At 47.0% G+C, this 23,490-nt stretch overlaps 5 protein-coding genes across 5 annotated transcripts; 4 read left to right on the forward strand and 1 right to left on the reverse strand.

The window, feature by feature from the left end:
- The first annotated feature begins 64 nt into the window (after positions 1-64).
- On the forward strand, positions 65-1,714 carry F4813DRAFT_354823 (putative oxygenase). The gene has a single exon (XM_049242801.1). The coding sequence runs from the start codon at positions 436-438 to the stop codon at positions 1,393-1,395; it is 960 nt and encodes a 319-aa protein (XP_049100798.1). The 5' UTR covers positions 65-435; the 3' UTR covers positions 1,396-1,714.
- Positions 1,715-2,316: 602 nt separating this feature from the next.
- Positions 2,317-13,342, forward strand: F4813DRAFT_388094 (lysergyl peptide synthetase subunit 1; the record flags this gene model as incomplete). The annotated part of the gene is made up of 3 exons (XM_049246648.1): positions 2,317-3,102; positions 3,178-9,768; positions 9,866-13,342. 3 exons carry the CDS (start codon positions 2,317-2,319, stop codon positions 13,340-13,342), a joined length of 10,854 nt encoding a protein of 3,617 aa, XP_049100799.1.
- A 2,905-nt stretch (positions 13,343-16,247) lies between these two features.
- F4813DRAFT_395260 (HET-domain-containing protein) lies at positions 16,248-19,007 on the forward strand (the record flags this gene model as incomplete). The annotated part of the gene is made up of 2 exons (XM_049247679.1): positions 16,248-16,297; positions 16,451-19,007. The coding sequence occupies 2 exons, from the start codon at positions 16,248-16,250 to the stop codon at positions 18,306-18,308; spliced, it is 1,908 nt and encodes a 635-aa protein (XP_049100800.1). The 3' UTR covers positions 18,309-19,007.
- On the forward strand, positions 18,617-22,146 carry F4813DRAFT_30910 (uncharacterized protein). The gene has a single exon (XM_049240853.1). The coding sequence runs from the start codon at positions 19,253-19,255 to the stop codon at positions 22,046-22,048; it is 2,796 nt and encodes a 931-aa protein (XP_049100801.1). The 5' UTR covers positions 18,617-19,252; the 3' UTR covers positions 22,049-22,146.
- Positions 22,147-22,169: 23 nt separating this feature from the next.
- On the reverse strand, positions 22,170-23,442 carry F4813DRAFT_354853 (dienelactone hydrolase family protein). Its single transcript, XM_049242802.1, has one exon. The coding sequence runs from the start codon at positions 22,991-22,993 to the stop codon at positions 22,244-22,246; it is 750 nt and encodes a 249-aa protein (XP_049100802.1). The 5' UTR covers positions 22,994-23,442; the 3' UTR covers positions 22,170-22,243.
- Between the last annotated feature and the right edge of the window lie 48 nt (positions 23,443-23,490).

Below are 23,490 nucleotides of genomic sequence, written 5' to 3' on the forward strand. Positions count from 1 at the left end.
GTACATACATATATGCACATTATAAATAGGCGGTATATTCTTTTATGGATGCGGTAAAGCTCTACACATGCACATAGTACTGATTCGATTAGGTTATATCTTTTCATGCATCGTTGAGGATCAGCTGGATATTGTTTCATTAAAATAGCCACCGTAGTGCCGAGAGCTGGAGTGCATTACGCGTAGGATATACGGAATCATACATGCGTCATAACTACTCAGCTGTAAAGGCACCCATGTTCTTCGTATCTCTTACCGTATAGTAGTATTGCAGCATCTATAAAGTCTCTATACCATGACGAAGAGCCTCAGCTAGCTGCTTCCTACACTTCATGTCGCCGTCTAGATTCTATATACTCTGATCTATTTTTTTAAGAACAAACGCAAAACCTTTCACTTTCAGCTACACATATTATCTGAAGCGTCACCGCCACAATGACCGTGCAATCTAAGGTCCATCCCCAAGTGCAACGCTTTCCAATTACTGCCGATCCCGCAACAGTGTGGAAAGCCATCGCAGATGATGGAGTAGCTGTCATTGAGAGCTTTTTGACCTTGGAGCAGGTCGCAAGCCTCAATAAAGATGTAGACCCTCCGCTCTTCAAGCTTCGCGAGCGAGAAAAGCGTGACATGCCGCCAACGAAAGCTTTGCCATCTCCGTGGAATCCGGATAAACCACAAGCACAGCTCTCGCCGTCATATTTAATGGCAGATCTAGTGCCACCGGAAGTCAATCGTGTGCACAACCTGGTCGGCTTCAGCAAGACATTTCGACATGACATGTTGAATCATGAAATGCTGCACGGACTCTGTCGCCTGGCTTTCAAGGACTCTGGTGACTATTGGCTAGGGTACGGCGCGGTCATAGAGAATGGCCCTGGAACAAAGGAGCAGCCGTGGCATCGCGACCAGCCTAATTATGGACTACTGAAATCTGGCCCTGACGCACCGGAAGGCATGCTCAACTTTTTCACTGCATTGACGGACTGTACACCAGAGACTGGGAGGACTCAGTATATCTGGGGCAGTAACCGGTGGATTGAATTAGGAGTACCCGATGCTGACCATCCGGTGGTGTTCTCCGAGCTTAACCCAGGCGATACCGCAATTCTAAGCGGTAAGATAGTACACCGGGGCAGTGCTAACAACACGAATACCTTTCGCCGGGCCCTGGCAACTATGATAATTCCAGGGATTTTGACGCCCCTCGATGCAACGTGCAATCTCTCTCGGAATCTGGTCGAGACTATGACACCGCTGGCTCAGAGGATGGTAGGCCGGCGTAGCATTACCATTGCGCCACCTTCTTCGATTGGAATATGGTGCTTGAATATGAGGGAGGTTGGAGAGCAAATGAATTTGAAGACTAATCAGCCTGATATGGAGGAAGAATAACCGGATTTGTGTCGTGTTTCTTTTCACTTTGCATTCTTCTGCTCTAGTAACCCCTTAGTTCTAACAACTGTCAACAATTTGATAGAACACTATCAAAAGGAGCCCCGTACGTTTAATCTTAGGTAGTTGAATCCACATAAAGCCACGAAAGAAAACACCCAAAATGTTGCCGTCGAAGTAGATATAGCTTCCTATAGTTTCAAATTTTCTCTTATTATAGTACATTATGCCGGCACAGTGGCTCGATTCACTGTCACTTCATCGTGCTGCCATCTTAATTGCTTTCTGTAGAGAATGAATACAGAATCTTAGTTCATACAGCTTCGTCCACAACGTGCGTATTGCATAATATCATTTAACGTGATCCTTGAGATTTGTATACGCGGCATAAAATTTCAAAGTCTCGTGCCGGCCATGCCACGCCAAGAATACAATATTATAAATCGGGGGTTTTAGAACCATTCAGCTCGTGCCTAGTCACTAGTTTCTTTTCAAAATGGCGGTCTGTTTGATATTACATTTGATCTTTTCAGCTCTCGTGATGATTGCGAAAGAGTGTACAACAACTTGCAGTAGCTTCAGAAAAGGACAAAAAAAACCAATAGTTTCGTTAATCAATAGTAATATACCGCCGGCCACTAATTGGGTGCCAGGAAAATAATGAATATAGTGGCTTGCGTCCAGGCATATCTCGGTTTCACTAGATTTCTTGAAAAAGAGAAAGGGGAAGTTCTATACAATACACTGTTTCGTAACTCAGTGTATACACTTGTCTCTGATTCATAGGCTGTGATAACCTGAACCTCCGTTTAAGTTTACAACTCTTTGATTGACAGAGCTCCGAGTACGCAACCCGTCTATTTTCCATAGACGAAGCACTCATACTTGCTACCAACCAAGTACTTGTCAACCACTCCTACAATGGGAAACATCACCCGCAAACCATCTGGGGCCTCCAGTGTTGTTTCTAATATCATTGAGAAAAGTCCAACAACGGTTGACAGGTTATTCAGCGGTAGTTCAAGCCTCGACTGCTCTGAAGATCACCACCCCAGCGATGATGAGTTTTCGTATGATGCCATATCAAGGCCCACTCGGGAGAACGAACACCGCGAAAATGGGTTATCAGATAGGAAAACATCGATCAATTATTGGCGACAACGCTTGCAGACAGTTGAACCATGTTTCTTCCCACGGCTTACGGCCAAGATAGTGCCATCCACCCCGTCATCAAAATTTCATTCAATACTGGTTGAACCAGATAGGGGAGCTGCAGAGCTGCATCAGTTTTGCAAGAGCAATAATGTTTCTAGAACAAGTATGTTCATGGTAGCTTGGGGCCTAGTTCTGCGCACCTACACAACTTCAGATCATATTTGTTTCGGACACGGGGTAGCCAGGCGGGATATATCTGCTGAAGACTTGGTGGCCGCATCTATGCTGCCGGCCAATATTCTACCTTTAGTCATCGAGTTTACCGAACACGCGAATTCGTTAGATGTTGTCAGCAAACTAGAATCAGACTTCGCTTCAGAGGACCCGAACCGAGGCATCTCCCTTGTGGATATTTACCATGAATTAGGAGTTGGGCGCGATGGCTTGTTTAATACCGCTATAATCTCTGGTATCGGAGAGCTGTTGTCCAATGGTCACGAGGCTCACGACCTCTCAGGCAAGAGCTTTGAGAGTAAGGATGATCAGTCAGAGGTAAGAAAGCAGTCATCCAGTCCCCGTGCATTTTGACTCATGTATCAAATCCCGTTAACAACTAACGCCATGTAGTACAATATTATTATAACTGTGAGCTCTGAATGGAGTTGTTCTATACATTGTCGGGACGGTTTCTTGTCACATGGGCAGGCCGAACACCTTGCCAATGCATTGGGTATCGCTATCAGTTCGATTGTTGAGTCTCCGAATCAGGAGGTAACTGAAATTGAGGTCTTTAGTCGCTTGGATCAGCAAAAGCTCTCCCAATGGAACGGAGAGAAGTTTGCCGACTCAGAGTACTGTCTTCACGATCTGATTGCCAAGCATTGCCACTCCCAACCTGAATCTCTAGCCGTAGTTTCCTGGGACGGCAAGCTGACTTATGGGGAGCTCGACCGTCTGTCATCCGCTCTTGCGTGTCAACTCCATGCGGTTGGTGTGGGACCAGAAATCTTTGTCACTACATACTTTGATCGGTGCAAGTGGATGCCAGTTGCCATGCTAGGTATAATGAAAGCAGGTGGAGCTATTTGTGCTCTTGATCTCTCTTATCCTCACAGCCGTCTTGAGGATATATGCCAGCAGCTCAAGTCATCCGTAATCTTGACAACGGTCAACAATGCCGCACAGGCAGCACGTCTAGCCCGGACGGTAATTATTATCGAAGAGACTCTATCCGCGGAACAAAATGGACACGATGATCGGGCGAAATTATTCTCTTCGTCGAGTATACGACCGAGCAATGCTCTGTATGCAGTCTTCACCTCAGGCTCGACCGGCAAACCAAAGGGTGTTGTGGTTGAACACAAGTCGTTCTCCTCATGCGCACTGGCATCATTGAAACCATTAAATATTCAGAAAAACGACCGCATACTGCATTTTGCCTCTTACGCATTCGATCTCAGCATTTTCGAGCCCTTGACAGCCCTTACAGCTGGAGCCTCTGTCGCCATCCCGTCAGAGGAGATGCGCAAGAGAGACCTGCCCAGTGCCGTGAAAGAGCTTGGAGCTACTTGGTCCTTCTTGACGCCCACAGTAGCCCGATTGTATCAACCAGAACAATTCTCCTCACTTCAAACCTTGTGCTTGGGCGGCGAGGCAGTTCGCTCTTCAGATATTGAGACGTGGGCATCAAAGAATGTTATCACGGGGTACAACCCTGCTGAAAGTTGTCCTCTCGGTATTTCTGGTCCAGCAAACTGCCATGAACCTAGTTTCCTTGGGTGGTCTTTCTCCTCACAGGCCGCCTGGATCGTGGACGCCCGCGACAGCCAAAAGTTAGTCCCCATTGGCGCCATAGGTGAGCTTGTTATCGAGGGACCAGCCGTCGCAAGGGGATATATTCATGATCCGGAGTCTTCACTCCCCGATTCTCCTTTCATAGTCACGCCTCCGCGCTGGCTGTCCCGGTTCCGTGCCAGTGCCGCTCAAAATACCCGTCTTTATCGAACGGGAGATATCGTTCGCTACGGGCACGATGGGGCTATACACTTTCTTGGCAGGAAGGATCTCCAGGTCAAGGTCCGTGGGCAAAGAATAGAGCTTTCTGAGATCGAGACACATATTCAAAAAGCTCTCTTTCCTTTCACTGGAAAAGCAGTGGTCGAAGCGGTAAACTTCGGCGACCGCACAATAGTAGTCGCATTCATCACATCCAATGAGTCAGGCCGGAGTACAGATGGCGGAACAAAAGACTATACCCAGCAACTAGAAATGGCAGAGATAAGCGATGAGTTTGAGACAAGAGTAGCCGATGTTGAATCGAATTTGAGGAAGATTCTTCCCACCTACATGGTTCCAACTGCATACATACCAGTTGCACATATCCCTACGTCCATGAGTGGTAAGATTGATAGGGCACGATTAAAATCTTTAGCTTTATCACTACCTCACGAATCTCTCTATCGCAAACGAGGACATCCAGCGTCTGGGGGAATTCCGACAACCGACATGGAACGTCGTCTGCAAGGCTTATTTGCACAGGTTCTCCACCTCTCACCGGATCAAGTTACGCTTGATAGTGATTTCTTCGACTTGGGTGGCGATTCCATCCAGGCGATGAAACTCCTAGCACTGGCTCCTAAAGAAGGGTTGCAAAATCTCGGCTACCAGGATATCTTCCATCATTCGCGACTGAGAGACATGGCCTCTGTGTGCAGTTCCTCCCGTGATCTCTCCCCCTCTGCGACGTCAGACGGGCCAAACCCGATGCCATTTGAGATGATTCAAAACGACCAGTCGCTTAAGACCTATGCAAGTCGGCAGTGCGGGATCGCTATTGATGATATCGAAGACATGTATCCTTGTACCCCTCTCCAGACAAGTCTCATGGCGTCCACTGCACAGGAACAAGATGCGTATGTAGCAGTCCAATCTTTCGCCCTACATAGCAATAGCGACGTACAAAGGGTTAAGACGGCATGGAGCTTGGTGGTCGAGAATAATCCGATTCTCCGCACACGCATCGTCCAGACCGATATGGGTGTTTCATACCAGGTTGTAGTAAGAGGGCCAGTTTCTTTCTTGGATGAAGCCATCAACAACAAGCAGCCTGACGTTCACTTTTACCCGAAAATTGGCCTAGGGACACCTCTGATCCATCTCTGCCTTACTCAAAGTCATTTACTTGTTGCCATGCACCATGCAATCTACGATGGGTGGTCGTTGCCTTTACTGCTCAGAGAAATTGACTCAGTATACCGTGAGCTACCAATACAAAGGCGTCCCTTGTTCAGCTCTTTTGTAAAGTACATAGAGGATAACAAGGTGGAAGCAGCTCCATTTTGGACGGCGGAGTTAGACCAATGGAATGGTGTACACTTCCCGACACTGCCTCATCTGGAGTATCAGCCAAAACCCCAATCGTTAGTCACAGAATCTGTTTCCCTCGCTGGTCCTGCCGATGCGCAGCCTCATGTGACGGTTGCAACACAAATTCAACTAGCCTGGGCCTTAACCAGTTACACATACACTCGCAGCAAAGACACAATCTTTGGAGTAGTCTCCTCGGGTCGAGCTGTTCCTGTTCTTGGTGTTCAGGACATGCTGGGTCCAACTATTGCGAGTACGCCGCTTCGAGTGCTTATAGATCCCTCGCAAGAAGTGCTAGAAGCGCTAGAAGACGTCCAATACCGGCTAGTCGAGCGAAATGGTTACGAGCAATTTGGTCTAAGAAGTATTGCTCAAAAAGGGGGAGACCCTGCAAAGTCATGTAGCTTCCAGACGATGATTGTTGTGGAGCCCGACGAACCAGCTGAGGAAGCTCAGGGGACTTGGTTCAGTAGCCACTCGTTCTTGTCTGAGCTCACAAGTTTTAGTAGTCACGCGTTGACACTCCGGTGTCAAGTTTCGCGTAAATCAATCGCGTTGACTGCTATATTCGATCCGTCAGTTGTATCCGATCGCCAGATGCAGCGCATCCTATCTCTGTTCAAGTATATTTTGACGCAGATCCGTGATGTTCGATCTGCAGATACAACCACCATTGGGGACATCGACAGGCTTAGTCCCAATGATAGGGATGAAATATATAAATGGAATGCCTTATTGCCTTTAAGACCAAATCGATGCGTCCACGCTATGATCCAAGACAAGGCTCAAGAACAACCAAAAGCACCAGCAATCCACTCCTGGGATGGTAACATGTCATATGAAGAGCTTGAAGACCACGCAGGTAGATTATCTAGCTATATTCAAAAGCTGGGAGTCGGAACGAACACCTTCGTGGCTGTCTATTTCCAAAGGTCACTGTGGACAGTGATTGCCCAGCTCGCCGTGCTTAAGGCGGGCGCTGCTTTTGCGACCCTAGAAAGCTCACAGCCTATAGACCATTTGCGTCAAGTCTGTAATACCGTGAGACCCGTGGTGTTTTTGACATCTGAAGAGCTACGCACATCGGCTGAGAGCCTCGCTGGGCACCCCAAAGCATCGGCTCCCGTCCTAGTAATCAATAAGCAGTTTTTCCTACGGGAAGCCGACGGTCACAGCAAACTTCCTCAATATCCTATCCCAAGTGCTTCTGATGCCATGTACATTGTGGCAACATCTGGTACTACAGGTATCCCAAAAGTCGTCGTCGTTGAGCATGGCGCGTTTCTAGCCAATTCCAAGCAGCTACTTGATCGCCTTGGATTCAGTAAGGAAACTCGTGCTTTGCAATTTTCAGGTTACAGTTTCGACGCAATGATTGTTGAGCATTTTTTCACTCTTCTTGCTGGTGGTTGCATCTGTATTCCATCATCTTCTGACAGGGAGAACTCCCTAGCGACTAGTATGAACAAGATGGGTGTCAATTTTGCTATCTTGACTGCTTCGGTCATACATATGCTAACTCCCGAGGAAGTTCCCCTTCTAAAAACGCTGGTTCAGGGCGGCGAACCAATGACCCAAGGCATTATAGATCGCTGGGCTCCAAGCGTTCGACTCTTCAATGGTTATGGCCCCGCAGAAACCGCTGTATTCAGTTCGTCTAGTAACCCAATCCAGCCCGATAACAAATATGCGAAGAATATCGGCTTTGCAACTGGTGGCGTCTGCTGGGTCGTAGATCTGGAGCACCAAGATATCACACCGGTTTCCATTGGAGCCGAGGGAGAGCTCGTTGTTGAGGGTGCTATTCTTGCTCGAGGCTATTTGAATGATCCCATCCAAACAGATGCGGTATTCACATCTAGACCCCGCTGGCTACAAGACTTCAGAGCCGGGAGCGGAGAGAACCGTATCTACCGGACAGGAGATATCGTCAGGTACGATGTAGATGGATCAATCATTTACCTGCGGCGCAAAGACTCCCAAATCAAACTCCGTGGCCAACGAGTGGAACTTTTGGAAGTAGAAAATCACGTACAGAACTGCTTTCAAGGTGCACTTCAAGTCGTTGCCGCTGTTGTTAAACTTCCAGGCGTGCAATCAAGTTCCCTTGTTGCCCTTGTTATGACCACTTCTACATCTCTTTCAAGAGGACAGGTAACAATGGGGTCTCCTGGGATTCATGTGATGAATAATACATCCGACTCCTTTTTACTGCCCACTGACTCCGAATTTCTCTCCAGCGCACACGCGGCCGAGCTTGAGCTTCAGGAAAGGGTTCCATTATACATGGTCCCCAGTCTATTCATACCGATTTGCAGAGTCCCACGGGACACCAGCGGAAAAGTGAACCGAAAGCTGGTGACCGAATTTCTCTCATTGCTTCCCCGCGCAGACTGGGATAATTACGCTTCTACAACGAAAGTTGCACCATCCACTGATTTTCAACATGAATTGCAGAGAATCTGGGCTCGTGTTCTTGGTATTTCCCCCGATACTATTGGAATCGACCAGAGCTTTTTCCGCTTGGGGGGAGATTCAATCACCTGTATGCAAGTTGCTGCGCAGTGTAGTGCAGCAGGAATGAATATTACGGTAAAGGACATATTTCAGCATCGAACAATTGAGAAGCTTACGGCAGGAGCCGTGAAAATACACCAGTTTCTTGAGCCTTCAACTAAAACCCTCTCTAATACCACCGATGTCAGTAGTTCCTTGTATGGTCCTAGCCAACTTGAGGAGTACATGATCCAAGCCCGTTCCCAACTCGGGGAGCACCAGACTATAGAAGACATCTACCCATGCTCCGATGTTCAGAGGGGAATACTAATGAGTTGCGCTCGGAATATTAGTCATTATGAAGAGGCCATACAGTGGAGAGTTCTGAGTGAAGCTCCTGTTGACGTCAATCATCTACGTGATGCGTGGGTTCAGGTAGTCAACCGGCATGCTGTTCTCCGCACTGTATTCATGGATATCAGCGGGGAGAATTTCTCGGACCAAGTAGTGTTGCAAAACTATACACCGACGGTTATCATATCTGAAAACAATGACGACGATGACGATGTAGAGATAGCTGCACCGGAACCAGCAAGCCATCCTCAACCTCTGCTATACCTCGTCATACGACGATCGAGCTTGGGCAAGGTGACCATCAGTTTACATATCAACCACGCACTTGTTGATGGACACTCCTTGTTCGCCATCAGACAAGACCTGGCCCTCGCTTACGAAGGTAAATTATCGGAATCTCCTGCACCTACGCCATATCGTGACTACATTGCATACATGCAACTACCTCATTCTCGAACAAATTCTAGCAAATTTTGGAAGTCATATATAGAGGGCACACAGCCTTGCTTGTTTCCTAGTCTAAAAGGCCCGAGCGAACAAGACCAACCTTTGGAGCAATTCGGGGCCGTAGATCTTGAATTGACGACAACTTCGAATTTAACTCAATTCTGTGAGGATCATAAATTGGCACTAACCAGTGTACTACACGTGGTATGGGCTATTGTGATGCAAGCATACACGGCAATGGATGAAGTCTGCTTTACTTTCATGACTTCTGGCCGTCACATCCCACTGAATGGTGCCCAAGATATCGTCGGTCCGCTGTTCAACATTCTGGTGGCACGAGTGGACTTGCCACGCGATGCGCCAGTGGTCTCATTAATGCAGACGTATCAAGACAATTTCTTGGCCAGTCTAGATCATCAGCATCAGTCATTGTCCGAAACCCTGCATTCCATTGGATCAACCCCTGAGCAGTTGTTCAATACGATGATTTCTGTGTTCAACGATACGCGTGAGAAGCAGGACTCAGCCCAACCGGGGGTTTCTTCCATCGATCTAGTGGGTGACAGTGTACTAAGTCGATCCGAGGCAAGTATTGGTTTCTTTCCTCTCCATACCCCTTGCCATCTCATACTGACGTAAATAATGTCGATAGTACCCCATCACGCTAAATATTATTATGCTACCCGATCAGTCTCATTTACAGATCGCTTACCATAAATCATATTTGGCAGACGAATATGCAAAGACACTTGCAAGGATCTTCCGCCATGTCTTGACTGCAGTTTTGGCACAGCCTCACGCCCGTCTCAACGAGATTGAGGTGCTGGATGAGGATAACAAAAGCGAGCTCTACAACCGAAACAGCATCGTGCCGGCTTCAACTGACATTTGCATTCATTACTCCATCTATCAACAGTGTCTCGATTCACCAGATTCTCCCGCTGTTTGTGCTTGGGATGGCAATCTTACTTACAAAGAACTCGATCAAATCTCTTCATCTCTGGCAGAAGACCTCATCAGCCTGGGTGTCGGTGCAGACACAGTTATTCCGGTATTGCTGGAGAAGACCCGCTGGACCCCTGTTGCCGTTCTTGCGATCTTGAAGTCGGCCGCTTCTTTCGTACTGATGGACGCTTCGCACCCATCAAAACGACTTCAGAGTATCTGCGAAGCCACGAAGGCTCGGCTGGTGATATCATCGCCACATACTCGGAGTAAGGCTGCGGATCTTGCGATGGATACGATTGAGATATCAGACCGGTTGTTCGACCGTATCCGACATACTAGGAAACAGAGCTCCTGGCAAAAAGTCATGGTTAAAGGAAGCTATGCAGCCTACTTGGTCTTTACATCTGGCTCAACAGGGACACCAAAAGGTGCAGTAGTCAACCATTCGTCGCTGGCCACCGCCGCGGAGACCCTATCGTCACGCATGCGTATGACCTCAGCTACACGTACACTACAGTTCTCTTCGCACGCCTGGGATATCCCCATAACAGATATACTGCTCACTCTGCGTGTGGGCGGCTGCGTATGCATCCCATCTGACGAGGAACGCACCGGCGACATTGCACAAGCAGCGAATAAGCTCAGGGCGAACTGGGCTTTTCTAACTCCTACGGTCGCCAGACTGATGAGACCACAAGACTTGACTCATATGACGACCCTGGTTCTTGGCGGGGAATCCATCTCTCCAACGGATCTCAATACTTGGCATGACAAGGTCTGCCTCTTGGGGGGGTATGGCCCAGCTGAGTGTAGTTTGATTAGCACCGTGTCCGAGCCACTGGGTAAGAGCAGCAATGCCAGAAATATCGGGCGGCCTAACGGTTGCGTGGCATGGATTGTCCAACCTGATAACTATGAACTACTTGTGCCCCCTGGCGCGGTAGGAGAGTTGATCTTAGAAGGACCTATTGTAGGTCGTGGGTATATCAATGATCCGGAACGATCAGCTGCCGCGTTCATCGATCCTCCAACTTGGCTGGTAAGACTGCGGACTGATCATGCATCCAATCGACTATATAGAACCGGAGATTTGGTTCGCTATGGTGTTGATGGTTCCCTCATTTTTGTCGGACGACGAGACGATCAAATCAAGATCAGGGGTCAGCGTGTTGAACTTGGTGAGGTGCAAGCGCTTGTTTCCAAAGCTTTCCCCGGCAGTCACGTAGTCGTCGAACTTGTCAAGGGCTCGAACTCGGTGGAGTTGATAGCCCTCATCAAATCGAAACAAGTAGCATTGGATGAAACACAAGCACCACTACCACCGGGGAGCGCCAGCATCTTCTACCCTCCGTCATCTCTTTTCCGTCAAACCGTCAAAGCAGCAGCCTCTAAGCTTCGAGCTCTCATGCCATTGTATATGGTCCCCACCGTATTCCTACCTCTTATTCATCTACCCATGGCACAGACGGGGAAAACAGACCGAAAGCTACTGCGACAACAAATCGCTTCATTATCCCGACAGGAATTAGAAGCGTACGGTATAGGCGCCGATGTTAATATACGAGCCCCTTCGACACCCTTAGAAGCTCTCCTCCAAGGACTCATAGCACGCGCGCTGCACAAACCTCCCGAGAGCATTCCATTAGACGAGGACCTATTCACGGCTGGGTTGGATTCGCTCACAGCTATGACGGTCGCGACGTCTGCTCGTGAGGACGGACTGGTGATCTCAGTGCCAACTATATTCAAATATCCCCGTTTGTCTGACTTGGCTGTAATCTTGACCCAGGAACAAGGAATCAAGCGGAAATCTCTTACCAGGGCAACATCGCTAAATCCCCTCGAGAAGTCCGTGGACGAGATCTGCGCACAGTGGCGTTTGAATAAGAGTCAAGTCATCGACATCGTCCCAACCACTTACTTTCAACGGGGCCATATAGCTGCGCAGCATGCTAATTTTATTGCGCTCCATTTTTGTCGACCAATTGACCCCGGTAGACTGAAAAATGCCGTTCTCGATCTCGTTCGGAAGCATGCCATTCTCCGCACCGCGTTCGTCCCATTCAAAGAAGACTACGCTCAAATATCTTTGCGTCACTTCGATTTACCAATCCAAGAAATCACGATCGATGAAGAGGATCCTTCAGTGGGTGTTGAATCCATATGCAGGGAGGAAGATCGAAAGGAGATCGTTGCGTTCGGCATTCCTAGCACAAAGCTTCTACTAGTTTCAGGAAGACAAACCGATGGCCCTATTTCTATAGTGTTTAGGCTGCATCGCGCCCAATATGACGGCGTCGCAATGTCAGGTATGATTGCAGATTTTCGATCCGCCTTGGGTGAATCGATATATTCTCCTTCTGCGGCCCCTCTTCTGGAATACGCCAGTTTTATCACTGGTCGTATAGCACATAACACGCCATCCGTCTTTCAAGAATGGCGAGAAATACTCCAAGGGTCACAGATGTCTTACCTCGTCCCGCCCCACGAGTACATTCGCAGTACGGACAGAACGCGCACCGAGCTACTTGTAACGAGCTCGTGTGACATTCCGATGCCTGAAGTCAAAGGGGGCGTCACTATGGCTACGGTAGTGAAAGCCGCGTGGGCATTATGTGTTGCTCAGCATGCCCAAAGCAAGGATATTGTCTTTGCCCAGCTGGTAAGGAATCGTCACCTGGATATTGCTGGCATTGAGAGCACTGTCGGACCTTGTATCAACTACATTCCGGTTCGAGTACCCCTGAAAGCCGAATGGACGGCGAAGGAGCTACTCCAATGGATCCGGCGTCAGCACATCCAGACCATGACAAGCGACACCGCAGATTGGGACGAGATAGTGGCCAAGAGCACTGATTGGCCCCATGATACCGAATTCGGATCTGCTGTCCACTACTTAAGTGCACCAGTTGCTCCCAGCTATGTCTTCCCAGGGAATATCCCATGCAATCTCGCTATACACGACTTCAAGATGATACACACCTACCCCATGGTGACTTGTATTCCATTCCCCAGTCCAGAAGACGTCACCAAAAAAGTGCTAAAAGTTATTCTCACAAGTGCTGTGTTCGGTCAAGAACTCGCAGATCAGCTGCTTTCGATGTTTCTGGACATGATCTATCAGCTTAACAGCTTCCCGGGGACTGTGGTGAGGGATTTGATTGAACCACGGGGAACATGAATGTAAGTGTGCCTTACTCATATTTTTGGAATTGAAGTATATCGTGAAGTTTAGTCATAGGGAGTGTAATAGAGAGGGTGGCGGTTGATGGTAGACGAAGCCTCTAACCTAGAGCTTTAGGGGGGAAACACCGGTATCAAAACTGCGGCCATTTATTCGTGGGTTAGGAAGCCTCAGTAAGACACTGATACTAAATACCTACACATCCTACACAACAATTCTGATCTTTTTGAATATGGATTCACGGGCATGCGCGAGATAAAATAGTAACCCAAAAGAATAGAATAACGATTTACGTGCTAGTGGACTAACTGACATCTAATATTCCAAGATGCAAGAGATTGATGCTCATCTCATCGCAATTACCCTCCAGTATAAAAAGGATACTCCAGATTGCCCTTGAATAAATACCCTGAACATGCGTCAATTTTATGTTGTCCTTATTGCTAGCGAGGCTTTCATAATAGCGACGAACTTAACATTTGAGGCAATAATTAGGCTGGTGACTCTTGTCATTAGCCTTCCCGCGGCTCTCCTAGTACTGCTTGAGTGGAAGCGTAAACTTCACCACCAATATACAAACCATATGTTGATTTACCAACCTAAGGTACTTAACTTATCCTAGGTCAGATACGGAGGCAGCCATCTCCTGAGTAAATAAATGTACCTAATTTCACGTTGGTCTATGATGGATTTTCATAGCTTAGGTAAATTTGTTGTCGTTCGGTATTTTACCCTTATAAGTACCTCCCAGAAGCAAATTCAATGGTGGAATGAGACGTGTACGACAAATCAAAAACCGATATATGTGAGTCCCTGAATCGAGGTAAATACATCTGAAGCCGCATACACGTCACAACTACATGTAATTAATATGCACCGAGTTATGGTGTCTTGGAGTCTTCGTTCATCTTATAATAAATTTGTTTGTCATGCCTGGTTAATTGCGTGACAAAAATACACATCCCTTGTCATTGTACAAAGCCCATATTGACATTTCTTAAAATTGATGGTGACGTGTTTGAGTATGTTCTTCTCACAATTATGAATATATAAACACGCCCAAGTTCTAGTGATGTCTCTCTCCTCTTAACAAATCTTTTCCATACATCAACCTGCCTACCACACTTTGCGAAGACTACACGATACTTAGATTTATCTCAAACTACCGTTCTTTCTATTCATCATGGAAACACACAGCATTACTAGGCTCTCAGTTATGAGAACCGACATCGAGTCGACCATCCCCAACGATAGAATTTTGAGCGATAAGGAACACGACTTCTTGAACGGGTACCTCAGGGAGGCTGACACGCATTATTGCACACTCCGTCTCCTAAAATTGTCACTGGACGCCGATTCCAAGCGCTATGAGACCTGCGCTAAAGGGATGGATAAGGCTGATGATCTCCAGAGTTTCATTCGATCACTCATAGAGACAAGTGACAAGCTGGAGGAAGACAAGAGAAAAGCGGAAAAATGAGCCAGAGGGAGGCAGGCACCTCTCGATATTAGGGCTACTCAATCAGAAAATACATAAGGGGGCCGAAGTGGTTGGTGCACCTCTGGGGAAGATTAATCCTCCCTTTTATCCTCCCTTTTATCCCCCCTTTTAATTATGAGATATTTTATCAAGTACTTATACTTAGCAAAACCAATCAACTACGTGATCTGAAATAGCAATAAATATGGCATTAAATGCCACATTGTTTTTACCTAGTTGCTAGTTGAGACTTTTTTTTCTTATTTGACAATTGATATCTTACACATTTTTAATAGCACTTAATAATTCAACAAAACTAATCGTGACTAGTATTCTAGTAGCTTATAGCTGTTATGATACCTTGGGTACCTATTGTTAATGAGCCCAGCAATATTGAATTGAAAACTTCCCATATGTACCGTAGCAGGCCTAGTAAAGCAACTTGTATTAACTAGGTAAATATACACGCATAGATTAGGTCGCTAAATATTTTCATTTTATACTAGTGAGTTTAGAAATCATTTATAGGATATAATGCATACCTAATCAGTCATAATGAAGCATTTTGGGACTATTATGTTTTCGATAAATTATCTGCTTTCAAAAAATAGGGGTAATAATATAAAAGCCTGGCTGTGAGAATAAATGCAAATAAAAAACTCGACCATGTTTAAGCACAAATAATTATAAATATAACTAAGATTAAACCACTAGTTAGTTAGTTACCTGTTAGTTAACTATCCTGAGCAGAAACCATTTATCGTAGATGTCTCAGTGGTTCAAAGAATAAATCTTGTAAGGATACCTATGTGCATAAGGCGTGTATTATTAAATTGGATGAGAACTAGATCCGTGGTACTGTGTCTTGAATGTCTTTTGATTTACTGACACTGTATCAGCCACGTGTTAAGCTGAGGGCCCGATAGTGGATTGTCCACCAAAACTTAGGTGGCTTACTTAGGTACCTAAGTGCCACTATATTTATAGCGATATCAGCTACTACAGCTTAAAGAAGACCGTGCAATTCTTGTTTACTCGCACGTACTTTGCCAAGCTTAGATGTGCAAGACTTCTAACCTAGTCCGGGCCTTCGTACGTTAGGTACCTAGGTACTGCTGAATGCTGAGCCACTTACTTACATCAAAGGCATATCAAAGTTGGGAAATCTTTAATTCTAGCCAGTTGATCGTCCCAGGCTCATAGGTACCTAATGTAATATCCCCCGCATTCCTCTAGAACTCCCAATTTATAAAACACCACCTACCTCTGTAGAATGTCTAAACCTCCTTACCATTAATGCAATCGCTACTCTTTATTATATATCTTTAACCTAAGTCAGTAATTAATAACCCACCCACCCAGTCACTATATACCCCTTTAAATCGTCTAGAGTTGAAGTTATTAGACTTCATATGACTCGCGATGGCTCAGCGTGAAGAGATTCCCCATAGGCTCGTTCCTTATAAATACTGGTTAGTATTCAAGCCTCGTATTTTATCATTACCTGTCAATCCGACGGGTTACTTCATAATGTTCAAGTATAGTTCGAAATTTGCGGTCTTATTTATATTAAGCAGTAAACGTATAGGACAATCCTAGATACTGACTTTCACATATTTGAAAAGCCCCCTTTCTTCAAACGCTCATACGCGAGTTCTCAACTTGCATCCTTCCTTGGACCCCTTGGCGCCTATCCGGTGCTCATTATTCGAGATCAATCTAGACCACGAGAAGTCCGAATATGATGCCTTGTCGTACACGTGGGGAATCCCAAGCTTTACAGAGGAACTTATTGTTGATCAGTATTACTTAATGATCACGCCAAATCTCTTGTATGCTTTGCAGCGGTTCCGAATGCCAACCGTGGCTCGTATGATTTGGATTGATGCAATCTGTATCAACCAAGAAGATAATGACGAAAAGTCAAGACAAATCCCTTTCATGAGGCAGATCTATCGCAGTGCGTCATCAGTATTTGTTTGGCTGGGTATTGATGAAAGTGGTTCTGACTCACTGCGCCGACTCCATCATTATACGAAGCAGCCTGGACCAAGCGTCTCTACGGCAGAGATCACCCGAGAACTAGGTAACATCACCAAGCTACCATGGTTCCATCGACGCTGGATAATACAAGAAGTGGTTTTGAACCCCAATGTCTTTCTCAATTGTGCCGGCGTGAGTATGCCATGGGTGCGGCTTGTCCAAGCTCTAAGCACGGGAATAGCGACGGAAGTCATGAGCTCCCTAGTTACGATGGCGGACCTTTGGAAGGACTGGATACTCCGGAAAGATGATGCACAACCCCACATGTTCAATCTTCTTGCTTCGTTTCACGGCTCCGAATGCCAAGATGCTAGGGACATGATATACGCCTTGGCCGGACTGGCAAGTGATGTGCAATTGAGAGATAACATCAATAAAAAGGGACGGACTAAAGAGATAGATGGGAGGGGTGTAGAGAAGGAGACCGGAGATCATGAGAAAACTATGATACCTGTTGACTATACCATCACCGCTGAATGTCTTTACCATGATGTCGTGGTTGGGTTGCTTGACTCTGGGAACTTAGGGACTGTTGGTCTGTTAGCTCAATGCGCTATCAGGAAGACAGCTGATGAGTCTGACCAAATGCCTTCGTGGGTTCCCGATTGGAGGAAACCCAAGATTAGAGAGCCGCTTTGGTTTTCTCCTCATATTCAAGGCCATTTGGAGCCTCATAACAGGTCAATACTGACAATCAAGTCATCGAGCATTTATCTACTGGGTAAAGTGACTAATAACAATGTTAGCGCTATTTTCCCTAGCGAATATTTCGAATCCGAGATTCATGAATGGTTCTTAGACACATGGGCAAGCTTATCTGAGCTACAAGTACAAGCATCCCAACATAGTGTGCACCAACACCAACACCAACCTAGCGAACATATCCTAGCTCGTTTAGTCAATACCGTTTTAAATGAAAAGACACCATATGAACATGACGGGCTGACAAGTTTCAACATGGAAGGCTTTCATAAATCATGGGCCGAGTATCGAGGGTATCTGCAAAGAGTCTGCGAGGACATACAACAAGGGTCAATAAACAAAGAATTTTACAAATATACTTGGAACTATATGAAAGGACGCACTATCTTCATTTGGCAGGACGCCGCTAAGTCTCAGCCACAGTACGGGTTTGGACCCTCCCATACCCAACCAGGAGACACGATACTTGCTCCGGAGTCCTCCACTTTCCAGGCATTCTTCAATACTGGCATGCGGCCATTGAATACGAATAAGTCGTCTCTCCTACTTAGGAAATCTCCCGACGAAATCGACTTGCCATTTGAACGGAAAGACCGTGTGCTGCCGGGGAACTTTCGATTAGTTGGGGACTGTCAGATTATGCTATACTCTGGGCGTACTATCCACGACTTGACAAAGGAATCTGATGATTATGCACCTTTAAGTTTTTCTTGGTTTCGACAATTCTCTATATCGTAGTATATGCTCCTTTGATTAGGTTGTATAGGTACCTATCCCGTGTGTTCCATTTGTTAATGAATTAGATTCGATAACTAGTTGAATAACTCAACTATGTACCTGGAGGAGTAGAAACTGTTATATTAGGTTGGGTACACATCAATCCTTCCATCTAAAATGGCACCAGTATCCCTGAGCAGGTGAGGTAGGGCTGGCAGGTATTCTCAATCTTGGTTAGCTCGGAAATTTCGGAAGTCCTACCCTAGTTTTATAGGGGTTTTATTCGCTGATCTATCCGATCGACATCGCCAAGAATGTTGCCTTATCGTAGCTTACCTGCCTGCCTGCTAGCCTGTCTACGTCCCCTCACTACACGCCTACACACTATGTACGGCACAGACAAAGTTAGTTTGGAATACTCCGCCATACTGTTGTTGGCTGCCTCATGCTTATATGCAGGACTAGTTATCGTCTAAGAGATGCCTTTTCTTGATTTCGACGGATCCTAACGGACTTACTTGATTGGATCGAACCTCGCATTGATCATTTCCGCCAGGTTGTTCTCCGGGGTGACTCAGCCCTTCGGCGGCTGAGCCAGGGACCCATTAGGCTATAGTTGCCTTGATATCCACTGTTTATCGTCTACCGGAAGCGATTGGGTAGTTAATGCATATGCATCATTCAACGGTGACGAGAAGTTCTAAGAAGGATGAGCTACTGTTGGCGGAATCTGGTCTAGAATGAGGAAACGATACACAAGATATGCTGCTCAAGCTTAGTTGGCCAACGAGTGTATCCCGGTTCCCCTATACTATATACCTGCCTAGGTAGGTATATATATTGCCATTTACCTTTGTCTTTTCAATCTTGTCTCCTGTAGCTATACCTTTCTTTTAGCCATTATAGGACCATTTCCACATAAACACTTATATATTACTATAAAAACTTGACTGGAGATACGCACCATGGCTCCTAGAAAGAATCTTGATTCCAAGTCGAAGCGCTCCACGCAGCGTTCGCGGCACTACCGTGAAAATGATCCATCATTTCTAGCTGCGCAGAGGGAGGCAGAGCGGCGTGAAAATATTCTGGCCGATCGTCGCCGTGTTGAAGCCAAATGGCGACCTAAGATTCCCGAAGTACGCAGGCTCAACTTTGAAAACTTCAAGAATCGCTTCCACGATATTGATGAGCCCGACTATGCCATCGAAGTCCTTATGGCTGGGTCTTATTTGCAGGCCCAGATCCGCCGTGAGCAGGCTCTTCGGCGAAAGGAGGACCATGCTCGTACTCGTCAGCATATGTTACTTGCTTATGGTCTTCCCCGTGAGCAAGTGTATACTTCACGAGCCAAGAATGGAGCCTCGGAAAAGGCCAAGAGAGACAAGAAAGCAGAGAGTGCTCAGATGAACGAGGGCGAAATGCAACGCATCCGCATTCAATCACAGCCTGTCCTGGGACATCTCACATCGCTTCTAAAGGATACCGAATTGAGATCTACACCTCGCACTTTCGTCAGGCCTTTCAAGGCTTTAGTATATTTTCAGCCAAAAATGAAAGAGATCCTCGCCACTCTGGAAGAGAAGTGGGCTGATTATGAGGAGATTGACGACGTCGAATCCGAGGAACTCCCAGAGATTCCTGACGTGGAGAGCATTAAGTCTAAGGCGAAGGACTCGGGCTCCGAGGCTGGCGATGATGATGATGATGATGATGACGACAATGAGTCTCTTCTTTCTGTTGACTCGAACGCTGAGGATTTAGACACCATTATGGACAGCCCCGAGGCTCTTAGGGATATGCGATGCTACGTCAACTTTATCGAAAAGGAGGTAATGCCTCAACACAGCCGCTTTTCCGAAAGTGCAACCGACAAGGTCAAGTTTGAGGATCTGTGGTCTCTCTTTCGTCCCGGGGACCTTATTTACATGCCAGCAGCCGGGGAGACAGCGGGTCGCTATCATGAGGTCTGGCGCATCTACCGGACAGAGATGCCTGAAGTAGAAGCAGCCTATCCCTCAAAATTAGAATGGGAATTTTTCCCGGAAGAGTCGTTGCAAGACAAGAAGGATAAGTTCAACATCTACGCCTACTATATCGACCACGACGGTGACTCCTTCGGCGCTGTGCGTCACACATTCGAAATCGAGTCTTTCGTTGGCGAGAGACTTGTCGAGTCTCTCGAGGTATTTCCCATTCGCTACCGACAGGATCACCAACTACTCCTAGATTCTCTCAAGAAGCAGGGACAAGATTTCCAGAGATTTCTGGGTGACAGGCATCAGTCATACCATGCTTGGACTTTGACAAGGAACCCGCCCTTTGACACTGCCGAGGCCAACGACGAGGTCTTGGAGAACGAAAACTATGAGAAGATGCGTCACCCCGAATTCGTTGAGAGCGACGTTATCGTTGATCTCCAAGAGGCGTACCAGAAGCATGGCGGATGGCGACCTTCCTTCCATAGATTGACCGTAAACAAGTCTATCGCATGTGAAGTCGAGGACGACGGAATGGGTATCCAACAGTGGTTTGATGCCTCGCGAACGAACCTTGCATATTCACAGAGCGAAATTGTACAGAAGCGGGAGGGTGTTGAGCTATGGCAGCGCCGCGAGAACCTCAGTATCGATACATTCTTACGCCAACGGACGAAGGGTAGCCGCACGTACGAGACGAACCCAGAGGCTCTAGAGTTACGCGAGGAAGACCTTGTTCTCCTCCCCAAGCGTATGTTCGCGTACGCCTTACGCGAGCGCAGATTTGTGCCCGTCAACATTCAGTTCCTGAAACCTATCCGTAGGGAGCAGGGCGTATTCGAGAACCTTAAGATCTTAAAGGATTATAAGGATATTGTGAGAGGTCTTGTCGCTTCCCACTTCCAGAAAAAGAGCCTCGAGCGACGGTACGTCGATATGTCCACCGAAGGACCGGGCCAGGATCTGATCCAGAATAAGGGTCGTGGTCTGGTTGTTCTACTTCACGGTGTTCCTGGTGTAGGTAAAACCGCGACAGCTGAAGCAGTGGCTATGGAGTACCGCAAACCTCTGTTCGTCATTACCTGCGGTGACCTTGGTCTTACTCCGTCCGAAGTCGAGTATTCGCTGAATAACGTCTTCCGTCTGGCGAACCTGTGGGATTGCGTCCTCTTGCTAGACGAAGCCGACGTGTTCCTCTCGCAGCGTTCAAAGGTCGACATGAAGCGCAACGCATTAGTTTCAGTCTTCCTGCGTGTGCTTGAGTACTACAACGGATTACTCTTCCTCACGACAAACCGTGTGAACACCATTGACGAAGCGTTCAAGTCACGTATCCACATGTCGCTGTATTACCCGCCACTTGACAAGACCCAGACCCAAGAAATCTTCCGACTCAACCTTGCCAAGCTACGCGAGATCGAAGCCCAGCGACACCACATGACAGGCGAGCCCGCGCTCGTCATCAGGGACCGCGAGATTATTGACTTTGCCGGAAAGCACTACGAAGACAACGCCCGGTCTACTGGCTGCTGGAACGGTCGCCAGATCCGCAATGCTTTCCAGATTGCGTCGAGTCTGGCGCATCACAACTATACTATCGCGACCGAGGCGGCACGAGCAAATGGCCAACAGCTCCCTATGGCGCCGGTGTTGGACCGTAGCTTGTTCGATAAGGTGCAAATGTCAACTCTGAGCTTCGATCACCACATGAAGGAATCTAAGGGATTCGATTCTGAGTTGCCCCGGAGGAATACCTTTTACGAGGAGGGCCGATTCGAGTAATGCTAGGTGTTCTTATTGTAGGCTACGGTTAGTATTATTAGGAGAGAGTGCAGATTAGACCAAGTTCATGGATAGGTACCTAGCCAATAAACCACTTTCATACGAGTTATTTCATTCAATTCCACGTCTCTAGTATAAGAGTATTGGTTACATTCAGTTGTGATGTCAGTCTTGATCGTAGCCCGAACAGTCAACCTACGGCTCGTGTAAGAACTGGTTGAACCAGTTTACAGCGTCATTCTTTGCCCTAACCATAGCCAATAGCTCGCCAGGCTCCTCATCGCTACCGCGGACAAGAGCGCCATGCGCCACGCCCGGATAGTGGCGATAATCGAACTCGATTCCCAGCTTAGGAACCTTTTCAAAGGTGTAACTCTTCAGCTCCTCGGAATATATAGGGTCGTGCTCGGGGGCTAGAAGCTGCACGGGGACTGCGACCTCGTCGATATCCTTCTTAGTTAACAAAGACGGATGTCCAGTTGAGATACAGTCGACTAGAGGGGGGTTGTGCTCTTTGGCTCCCAGTCGAAATACACCCCATCCTCCGAAACAATAGCCGATAGCGCCAATTTTCTTGTACTTCTGACGCAGGGCCTTCGCGACGGCAAAGATCTCCGGCTCTCGGGCCTGGCGGGAGTTTCGTACCATAAAGCCTGCGAAGTCGTAACCACTGAAGTCTCCGGATAAGATGGCTGGAGTGGGCTCGATGACTTCACCGTCGAAGAAGTCAGGAAGATAGACAGTCGCGTTGATCTCGCGAGCAAAGTGGTCCGCTAGCAGACGTAAGTTGGGAAAAGTCCAACCGAAAACATCGTGGATGAGCAGCACGGCAGCGTCGGCGTTGTCACCCGCGATGTAAGTATTGAGATCGGCGATCTTCCCGGTCTTCCCGCATGGAGTTCCGCTCCATTGGAAACCCTTGAGGCAGCACTTAGAATACGACATTATAAAGACTTCTTATATCGAAGTAGCTGTATGAAGATATAGAAAGTAGTGATAGTATGAACTAACGGTTTAGACGTGAAGCTATCGGACTTAGTTATATACCAGGTATCTCTATATACTTCACTCGGACGTAACGGGCTTAAGACCCGGGGAATCTTTTAGTTTGAGTTACATAGTAGAACGTTCTGTAGGCATACCACCATCAATTGCGACAACCACTCCGCGCTGCATCAGTAGCTTCAATCGGGCTTTCGGGTCACGATGTCCTATATGGTGCCTAGGATACTATGTAGAAACCCTAGATTTAGGCCTTGACGGCATAATTGGAAGGATCTGCGAATTCTGTTGGACTATGGATATTCCCTTTCCGTAAGGCGACTGAACGTGAAAACATCATAGAGAAAATATATGTATCTCTCTAAAACGGTGTAGTTGCAAAGCTCGATGACAAATTTTTGAATATATTTCAACTAAATCGGGCGAACAATCCATCCGTG

This window comes from Daldinia decipiens (assembly GCF_022478715.1).
Source record: "Daldinia decipiens strain CBS 113046 unplaced genomic scaffold F4813scaffold_11, whole genome shotgun sequence".
In the NCBI taxonomy this organism is placed as follows: Eukaryota; Fungi; Ascomycota; class Sordariomycetes; order Xylariales; family Hypoxylaceae; genus Daldinia; species Daldinia decipiens.